Source organism: Lepus europaeus, chromosome 18 (genome assembly GCF_033115175.1).
Source record: "Lepus europaeus isolate LE1 chromosome 18, mLepTim1.pri, whole genome shotgun sequence".
NCBI classification, from domain to species: Eukaryota; Metazoa; Chordata; class Mammalia; order Lagomorpha; family Leporidae; genus Lepus; species Lepus europaeus.
The window spans coordinates 64,897,980-64,909,047 of NC_084844.1; the positions used below are offsets into that span (position 1 = coordinate 64,897,980).

The 11,068-nt window shown below is 37.9% G+C and overlaps 1 protein-coding gene across 1 annotated transcript; it reads right to left on the reverse strand.

Moving 5' to 3' along the window:
- Positions 1 to 8,762: 8,762 nt before the first annotated feature.
- On the reverse strand, positions 8,763 to 10,618 carry LOC133776879 (zinc finger protein OZF-like). The gene is given in 1 exon segment (XM_062216159.1): positions 8,763 to 10,618. A coding segment is annotated over 1 exon segment (1,386 nt). The 5' UTR covers positions 10,596 to 10,618; the 3' UTR covers positions 8,763 to 9,209.
- Positions 10,619 to 11,068: the final 450 nt, after the last annotated feature.

Below are 11,068 nucleotides of genomic sequence, written 5' to 3' on the forward strand. Positions count from 1 at the left end.
ACATTCTCTATTTTGTTTTGCTTAAAATTTCTGCATGTGTGGGCTTCTTTTTTCCTTATTGTCCCAAATCCCTTTGTGTATTGGGATGGAAAATGGGTTTTACACTGGACAAAACATGTTATTTTGGCAAAGAAGTACTTAGCTTTCCTGCTTCAAGTATTCAAATATTACATTAGAAATCAGTGTATTTGTTTACCATACAAATGTCCTTCTTACAATTTTGTAATATTCTGGGATGGGAGAGGGAGCAGGAAATAGGAGGGTTATGGGTGGGAGGGAAATTATGGGGGGGAAGCCACTGTAATCCAAAGGCTGTACTTTGGAAATTTATATTTATTAAATAAAAGTTAAACAATTTTGTAATCTTCATCTTCCTTTTCATTTATTCCTTTGTAAAAAAGATTTATTTTACTTGAAAGTCAGAGTTACACACAGAGAGAAGGAGAGAGAGAGCCATCTTCCAACTGCTGGTTCACTCCCCATTTGGCCACAGTGGCTGTGTGCCTATCCAAAGCCAGGAGCCAGCAGCTTCTTTTTGGTCTCCTACACAGGTGCAGGAGCCCAAGGGCCTGGGCCATCTTCTACTGCTGGATAGTAATTTGAGTAGCCAGGAATTGAACTGGCACCCATGTGGGATGTCGGCACTGCAAGCCACAGCTTTACTTGCTACGCCCCAGCATAGGCCCCTTTATTCTTATGACTATTGCTATGCTATTGGAATTTATAATTGATAATGCTGAACAATTGAAACTGTCTTATTTACAATTTATAGGACTGGATATGGCAGTTTTATTTGAAGTAAGGTATGTAGCCTGCTTATTGTATGATTTTTGGAAAAGCATGCATTTATATATAACAGCAGATCTGTTAATCATTTAAAAGTGAATTATCATGATTACTTAGATGTAAAGAATGCAATACATGCTAATGAGTTAGGAGTCATAGACATTTAGAATTGGAAGGATTTTAGAACCTTTTCAAAACTGCAGATTTTATGAAAAACTAGTAATTTTTTTCATTTGACAGGCAGTTATAGACAGTGAGAGAGACAGAAAGGTCTTCCTGCCATTGGTTCACTCCCCAAATGGCTGCCACAGTTGGAGTTGCACCCATCGGAAGCCGGGAGTCAGGTGCTTTCTCCTGGCCTCCCATGCAGGTGCAGGGCCCAAGCACTTGGGCCATCCTCCACTGCCTTCCTGGGCCATAGCAGTGAGCTGGACAGAAAGAGGGCAACCAGGACTAGAACCCAGTGCCCATATGGGATACCAGCACCACAGGTGGAGAAATAACCAAGTGAGCCACGGTGTTGGCCCCCGATAAATTTATTCTTAACAAAATATCAAAATATCTTATTCAGTATAAAGTTAGTAGTGAAAAAGAGACTACCTTGTTGAACACAGAAATTTGAGATTATATTTCTCGGTATTAATTTGCATCTTAAGGCTTATTGCCTAGTTTATTTCAATATTTCAATCTAATATTACTAACAATGTCTTGTACTTAGTGGTTCACTGTGTGCAAGACAATATTTTGATTTTTTAAAAGATTTATTTATTTATTTGGAAGTCAGAGTTACACAGATAATGAACAAGAGGAAGAGAGAGAGAGAGAGAGAGAGAGAGAGAGAGAGAGAGAGAGGGGTCCTCCATGCGCTGGTTCACTCCCCAGATGGCCTAAAAGGTCAGAGATATGCCAATCTGAAGCCTGGAGCCAGGACCTCTTCGGGGTCTCCCATGCAGATTCAAGGGCCCAAGGACTTGGGCCAACTTCTACTGCTCTCCCAGGCTATAGCAGAGAGCTGGATGGAAAGTGGAGCAGCCGGAACTTGAACCAGCCTCCATATGGGATGCCCACACTGCATACAGTGGCTTTACTGGCAACACCACAGTGCTGGCCTCAAGACAACGCTCTAAAATGATGTATTAATTAGTCCCAAATATTGAAAAGTGGCATGGTACACATTTGAATGTGTTGTTTTGTACTAGTTGTAGAAAGAGTTTAAAACATATTTATATTTAAAAATGTAAGCTTTGATCTAAAGCTTTACTTTCCCTTAAGGTGCCTGTTTGGAAACAGTGATCATTGAAGTCAATCTTGAGTACAACTGATCTTACCCAAACCTCCTTTATCACATGAGGATGCTCAATGCCAAGGCCCAGAGAAGCAAAGTGAATTGATCAAGGTCACATAGGTAAGTTGTAGCAGGGATAATTCTGTATTAGAATTAGGTATCCTGATACATAGGCTACTGTTCTGTGAATTTAGTACTCCTTCTGGAGTTAAAGATTATAAGTTGTGGAAAATTAAGTTTGGAAATTTAGTGGTTGCTGTGTTGTTATGGTGAGAAATTTCTGTGTATGCTTATGAGTTGCTTAAATGTTATTCAATATATTTTTCTTGGATGTTTGCTATTTGAAATGTATAATAGCTTCATCTATTTGCCAAAATAATTTTTTAAAGATTTATTTATATTATTTGAAAGAATTACAGAGAGAAGGAGAGGCAGAGAAAGTGGTCTTCTATTCACTGGTTCACTCCACAGTTGGCCTCCATGGCTGGAGCTGTGCCAACCTGATGCCAGGAGCCAGGAGCCTCTTCCTGGTCTCCTATGCAGGTGCAGGGGCCCAAGGACTTGGACCATTTTATAGTGCTTTCCCAGGCCATAGCAGAGAGTTGGATAGGAAGTGGAGCAGCCAGGTCTTGAACTGATGCCCCTATGGAATACCAGCACTGCAGCTGGGAGCCTCACCCACTATGCCACAGTACCAGCCCTTGCCAAAAGAATTTATAGAAGCTATTACATATATACACTTAACAATTATTTAGTTACTTGACATGAACTATCCCTGCATGTTTGAAAATCTTGAGTGGTATCATTTGGGTTTTAAGAATGTTATACTTTAGGTCTCTTAATATTTTTAGTGATGATGTTTTAAAGGCCCTTTCTGTTTTATGAAAAATGATAAGGATTTTGTTTTTCAATGGCCATAGTATTACCACTTAAAGCAATAGATTAAATAACACTTTTAAACAAAGTCATTTAATACTGAATTCTAGTACATTGGTATACTTTAAAGTGAGAAACCGGATTTCTTTTAGATATTCTAAATAAGAAATAATCAAAATTGAAGAAATCTACAGGTTTTAATCACTTGTTTTAAATATTGGCCATAATGGTCCAATTTAGAGTTTTAATTTAATTAGCTTTTAAAAGATTCAATATGGTTTATAGAAACAAATCAAAGAACATAATTATATACTCAACCTCCCTCCCTTCTTTTTCCTTCTTTGTCATTTTTTTAGCTTATGAAATGACATTTTAAGTATACATTACATTAAAAAGGGTTGTTGAATCAAGGGACTAGTTTAACAGGCAAAAAGCAAAATGATCCTAATTTAGAGGGACTACAATGGCTCTAAACAATATTTGAATATCAAATCTAAACAATATTTGAAGAAATTGGTAAAATAAATATTTTTAATTTCTCCTACTAAAATGCTCAGTCTTTCATTATTTATCAAATATTAGTGCAAAAATATGGATTTAAATGATCCCAAAAAGTGATCAATTTTTGTGTAATAAAGTCCAATTTTTGTCAAGGCTTTTTGACAGTCTCACAGAAAACTTATGTTTGTGAATGGGAAGAATAATATCAAAATGTCCATACTACCAAAAGCAATTTACAGATTCAATGCAATCCCAATCAACATACCAACGATATTCTTCTCAGAGCTAGAAAAAATGATGCTAAAATTCATATAGAAACATGAGAGATGCTTAACGTCTAAAGCAATATTATAAAACAAAAAAAGCTGGAGACATCATACCATATTTTAAGACATATTACAGGGGTCAGCACTATGACAAAGCAGGTAAAGTCACCGTCTGCAGTGCCACCATCTCATGTGGATGCCAGTATGTTTCCCAGCTGCTCCACTTCTTATACCCCTCTCTGTTATAGCCTGAGAAAAAAGAAGAAAATGGCCAAAGTCTTTGGGCCCCTGAACCTGCGTAGAGACCTGGAAGAAGCTCCTAACACTTGGATTCAGATCAACACAGCTCCGGCCATTGTGGCCATTTGGGGAGTAAACCAGTGGGTGGAAGACCTCTCTCTCTCTGCCTCTACCTCTCTGTAACTCTGCCTTTCAAATAAATAAATAAACTGTAAAAAACAAAAAGAAGAAGTGTTAGCACTGACATAATAACAGACACATAGTTCAATGGAAAAGAATAGGTAGCACAGAAATAACCCAAATTTCTACTGGCAACTCATATTTAACAAAGGAACTAAAATGAACTGGAGAAAGAAGAATCTCTTTCACAAGTGGTGCAGAGGAACCTGATTACCCATATGTAGAAGCCTGAAAATAGACTCCAACATCTCTTACACTATGTGAAAGTGAACTCACAGTGAACTAAAAATCTAATCATAAGACCAAAACCTAAGTAAACATAGGGAAACTCTAAATATTGTCAACAGACAATAGTTTTGGGTAAGATTCCAATAGCAATAGTAACAAAAATAAAAACAGACATTTGAGTATATCAAACTAAGATACTTCTTCAAAACAAAGTAAACATCAGAGTGTAGATACAGTGAACAGAATGGCAGGAAAAATTTAAACTCTGAATGTTAACATATTTCCAGAACTTATATATATATTGGAAAAACTCCAAAAACTACAGTGAAGAAACAGCCAGGATCTGAATAGACATTACTCAGAAGAAATGTAAATGGTCAAAACATGTGACTATGCCCAATGTCACTGTCCATTATGTAAATATAAATCAGAACACAATATCAGTCTCCAACATCTGTGGGAGAATACAACGCTCAGGTTTTTGTGTGTGCAGCAAGTGGGTTTAGAGGACCCTGTTCACCTCTGGAGAGCAGAGTCTACAGGGAGATAAAGAAACCTTACTGCTTTCCTAACGGGCTTATTAAGTTCTCAACCAGTGCCTGTTAGTCTTGCCACAAACTTTCTAGTCTCACTACTTTCCTTCTTCTTCCTCTTCTCTGTGACTTGGTAAATAGTATACATTTTATATACTATGGATCCTTTTGATTTATTTTATTCCTTCGGTCTCTTATGAAGTTCCCCCACAAAATCACAGCCCTCAAAATATTCATTCATTTATGCAGTCTGCAGATTTCATGAGCTACTGAATTCCAAGTAGTATGTTAAAGGCAAGATCTAGGCCTAACAGAAAAGTGGTCTGAATTCTGTGCCTAGAAGAGGATTTGGGACATAGTAGAACTTCAGGGAAGTGCTATGAGAATGACATGCACTCAGTAAATGAGGAATCTAAAGCATACACTGCATTTAAGCAACACAGCAGCTGCTACTGACCACGGGTAGAGCAATTGAGAGGAATAATGGGAACAAAAATAAGACATCAATAAGTTGAATAATAACAGAGAGAAAAAAATGAGATAGATGCCAACGCTACTGACCTATTTTTGAGGAATTAAATTGATAGAGAGGCTGGCATTGTGGCTAAGTGGGGTAAGCTGCAATCTGTGAGGCCAGCATATCATGTGAGTTTCAATTTGAGTTTAGGATTCTCCACTTCCAATTTAGCTCACTGCTAAAGCACCTGGGAAACCAGTAGAAGATGGATGAAGGACTTGGGTCCCTGCCACTCACGTGGGAGACTTGGATGAAGCTCTTGACTTCAGCATGCCCCAGGCTCAACTATTAAAACTCTCTGGGGTGTGAGCCAGCAGATGAAAGCTATCTCTGTCTATCCCTCTCTCTCTCTAAATCCACCTTTCAAATAAACAAATATTTAATAAACAAAATAACTGATTTCAAAATACACAAAAACATGAACAATATATCATCTTTATGCCAAAATAATAAAAAATAACAAATGCTAGAGAGCATATGGGAAAAGAAAAGCTTTATATATGGTGGGTGAAAACACAAATTAGTACAGTTGTTATGGAGAACAGCATGGTCACTCCTTAAAAAAGATAAAAATTTGGGCCAGCGCTGTGGTGCAGTGGGTTAAAGCCCTGGCCTGAAGGGCCAGCATCCCATTTGGGTGCCAGTTCTAGTTCCAGCTGCTCTTCTTCCAATCCAGCTCTCTGCTATGTCCTGGGATAGCAGAAGAAGATGGCCCAAGTCCTTGGGCCCATGCACCCATGTGGGAGACCCGGAAGAAGCTCCTGTCTCCAGGCTTCAGAATGGAACAGCTCCGGCCTTTGTAGTCATCTGTAGAGTGAACCAGCTAATGGAGGACCTCTCTGTGTCTCTACCTCTATCTGTAACTCTTTCAAATAAATAACAAAAATTTAAAATAAAGATAAAAATTTACGTACTGTTTGACAGTTATCTTGCTCTTGGCTATATATAAGAAGGAAATTTTATTAGAAGGAAATGAGAAGAGCATATCAAAGATACAGCAATTTTCCCATAACACAGTTCACTGCAGCCATGATTTGAAACCAATCTAGCTATCCATCAATGAAAAAAATGGACAGGGGAACATCATTTAGATAGAAAAAAGAACAAAATATTATTAAATTAATTGAAATAAGCCAGAAACAGGAACATAAATGTCACATAGTCCTTGTCACATGTGGAAGTGAAAGAAAATAATGGATCTGAACACAGAACTGTGATTATTAGAGGCTGAGAAGGGAAGCAGCTAGGGATAGAAGGGGATTGGATAATAGGTAACAAAATACAAAGAGGCAGAAGGAACTTCTGGTGTTCCATAATATAATGAGATGACTACATTCAACCATATTAGGTTCTATGTAAAGAACTGGAAGAGAGGAGCTGGTAGTCTCAAATCATGGAGAAGAATTAAACTGTAGTTTCTTGGGGGCCAGCATTGTGGCACAGTGGGCTAACACCCTGGCCTGAAGCACCAGCATCCCACGTGGGCACCAGTTCTAGTCCTGGCAGCTCCTCTTCCAATCCAACTCTCTGCTATGGCCTGGGAAAGCAGTAGAAGATGGCCCAAGTCCTTGGGTCCCTGAACCCAAGTGGGAGACCTGGAAGAAGCTCCTGGTTCCTGGCATCAGATTGGCACAACTCCAGCCATTGCAGCCATCTGGGGGAGTGAACCAGCAGAGGAAGACCTCTCTCTCTCTCTCTCTCTGCTGCTACTTCTCTCTGTAACTCTGTCTTTCAAATAAATAAATCTTTAAAAAAGTTGATAAAACTGTAGTTGCTTAGCTTGATCAGTTTCTACTGTGTAAATGTGTGCAAATACTGCACTACACCCTGTAATAATGTCTGACTAGTACACACTGATCACAAATTATTTAAATAAAATTTTAAAAATCAGAAGCATTTCTTTATATTAACAATGAACTATTTGAAAATGAAATTAGAAAAACATTTCCATGCATAACAGCATAAGAACCAGGATCCGATGTCTTCAGTGTTATCAGTGATGGATCAGATTCACAGCCCTCAGCACTCAGCTTTTGCCATAGACCTTACCATGGCAACTGTGGGCATGTAATAGTAAACCAATGGACAGGAACACTTTGTCTCTAAATCTGTTCAATAAATAAACAAGGAATTCATCAAAGAAAAAGAGATACCAATTTGGATGCCAGGTCATAAAAACACATGCATTTGAGCTATCCTCCACTCTGTGATGCTAACAATTCTTTCAGACATGTTACATTTTCAGAGACTTTTCTGTAATCTTGCTAAGCTTCCTGGAAATCTGCCTTACAGCAAAGGGTTTCCCAATTCCATTACACTCATGATTTTTCTTTTGTGTGAATTATTAGTTTACCATCTAGAGATTATTTATGGTACAAAACTTTTCTATGCATGCATGTTTTCTCATTTGTGAGTCTGTTCATGGGAATTAAAGACTGATTTATAGCAGAAATACTTTTTCCAATGTCATTGCATGGAATTTTGTTCCTTATGAATCCTCTGAAGTCTGTTGATGTCTAATTTCTGGCTAACAGTTTTATCAAATTCACAGCATGCAAAGAATATTACCTTTTGTGAATTCTATATCTATACAAGCCTGAAATAAAGAAAATGTTTTTACACAATCATTATACTCCTAAGAAACCACCTGTGTCAATTCTCTGATGTACCATTGACTTCTGACAATATTTTCACACTAATAATATTTATAAGCTTTCTCCATTACATGAGTCTGTTAGATAGGATGTGATTTCCAGCAAAAGGTTTTGTCACAATACTTACATGAATTTTGGGGAAAAGCTCTTCCACCTTCATTTATTGTTAAGGTCTCTCCCTTGTTCAAACTCCAGGATGGATTATGAGGCATTACTTATGTGAAATGGCTTTCTCACATTTATTTCATTCATTAGATATATATATTGTGCATTCTGATATAAGGAGAGATTTGGGCAGAGCTTTCCAACACTCATTACATCCATAATGTTTCTCTCCCATGTGAATTCCCTGTTGTCTTATGAGGTATGGCTTCTAATTAAAGGGATTTTACTTTCAAAGGGGTTTTTCCCTATATGAATTTGATGATGTACAGTGAGGGCTGAATTATGGTAAAAGGCTCTGAGTCATTACATTCATAAAATTTCTCCCCATGAGAATTCTTTTGTTTGATGAGGTCTGATTTGCACCACAAAGGCTTATTCACATTTATTACATTCATGCATTTCTCCCCTTGGTGAATTCTCTAATATTTCATGAGATAAAACTTGTACAAAAAGGTCATATAGAAAATTCCCTGTGCGAATTCTCTGATATCTTATGAGTTATGAATTATAGCAAAAAGGCTTTCCACCTTCCTTACATCCATAAAACCTACTTAAATTGAGCAACACAGATATAGGAAAACTAAACACACCCACAACCAGATGGAAATGATATCAGTAATAAAGACCCTCGCCACAAAGAAAATTCCAGGACTGGATGGCTTCACTGCTGAATTCTGACAGACATTTAAAGAAGAACTAACTGCAATTCTTCTCAAGTTATTCAAAACAATTGAGAGAGAGGTGATTCTCCCAAATTCTTTCTATGAAGCCAGCATCACCTTCATTCCTAAACCTGAAAAAAATACAACAGAGAAAGTAATTATAGACCAATTTCCCTGATGAACATACATGCAAAGATCCGCAACAAAATTCTGGCCAATTGAATCTAACAATGCATCAGAAAGATCATCCACCCAGACCAAGTGGGATTTATCCTTGGTATGCAAGGATGGGACCAAAGGCTTTTCCACAGTCATTTCATTTATAAGCTTTTTCCATGGTGTGAATTCTCTGATGCATTTTGAGTTGTGACTTCTGGCCAAAGGTTTTTCCACAGTCATTGCATTCATAAGGCTTATCCCCTGTGTGAATTCTCTGATGATTTATGAGGTGTGGCTTCTGGGCAAAGGTTTTTCCACAGCCATTGCATTCACAATGCTAATCCCCTGTGTGAATTCTCTGATGCTTTCTGAGGTTTGAATTCTGACCAAAGGTTTTTCCACAGTCACTGCATTTATAAGGTTTCTCCCCTGTGTGACTTCTCTGATGATTTGTGAGTGTTGATTTCTGGCTAAAGGCATTTCCACAGTCATTGCATTCATAAGGTTTCTCCCCTGTGTGAATTCTCTGATGATTTGTGAGTGTTGACTTCTGGCCAAAGGCTTTTCCACAATGATTACATACATAAGGCTTATCCCCTGTGTGAATTCTCTGATGCTTTCTGAGGTGTGACTTCTGGCCAAAGGCTTTTCCACAGTCATTGCACTCATAAGGCCTCTCCCCTGTGTGACTTCTCTGATGCTTTCTGAGGTTTGACTTCCGGCCAAAGGTTTTTCCACAGTCATTGCATTCATAAGGCTTATCACCTGTATGAATTCTCTTATGATTTATGAGGTGTGACTTCTGGCCAAAGGCTTTTCCACAGTCATTGCACTCATAAGGCCTCTCCCCTGTGTGACTTCTCTGATGATTTATGAGGTTTGACTTCCAGCCAAAGGCTTTTCCACAGTCATTGCACTCATAAGGCTTCTCCCCTGTGTGACTTCTCTGATGATTTGTGAGTGTTGATTTCTGGCCAAAAGTTTTTCCACAATAATTACATTCATAAGGTTTCTCCCCTGTGTGAATTCTCTGATGATTTATGAGGTGTTTCTTCTGGCCAAAGAACTTCCCACAGTCATTACCTTTATAAGATTTCAACCCTGTGTGAATTCTCTGATGTCTAATGACACCTGACTTCTGGTGAGTGGTTTCTCCACAATCATTACACACATGAGGGTTTTCCACTATATGAGTGCTGTGATGGAGGGGATGGCAGAATTTATTACTGAATGACTTCCCACAAGTTTTACAAGCATAGGATTTCTTCTCTATATTTTGTCTATGATTCATTCTAACATATGATTGGTAAATGACAGGTTCCACAGGCCCAATATATTTATAAACGTTCTCTCTTTTGGGACTTTGTTGATGTATACTGAGGTTAGACTTTTTATGGAAATCTTGTAGTATTTGAGTTGTCTTGCCAATAGTGGCAGTTGGCTTATTACAGGTTTCTACCATAAAAAGCTTCTCAGATTCATAGAATATATTCTTCCTTTTGAAGACTTTCCCTTGTCTAATTTGTTCAAGTGCCTGCTCCATGGTCTGAATTTTGTGCTGTTCATTAAGAGGCTCACATAATAGGAGAGTGTTCCCAGGTACCTTAGTAGCATCAAATTTCTCTCCAGCTTGTAGCTGATCAGGCCCACAATGGGGATACACATTCTGACATATACTACATTCTTCAGGTTTTATTCCTGAATAGTTTCTCTTTTTAATACTCAGTTTTGGAATATGGCTTATACTTAAATTAAGTGTTTTTCTGAATTCAACTCTCTTGGGAGTTAATGTCTTATTATTTTTCATAACATTCTGATTCAGATTTTTCTCCAGACTTTTCTGGTTGGTCTTAATCAGTTCATTCAGTTTCATGGCAACTGAAGTGAGAAAAAAAAATGTCACTAAATCAAATATAATTGCTTCTCCTAGCATACTCATGTAAAAGGAATGAAGTTACTTGTATTTAAGAGGGATAAGATGTTAGGAAATGTTCTGCATTGGTGCCTCCTCACACA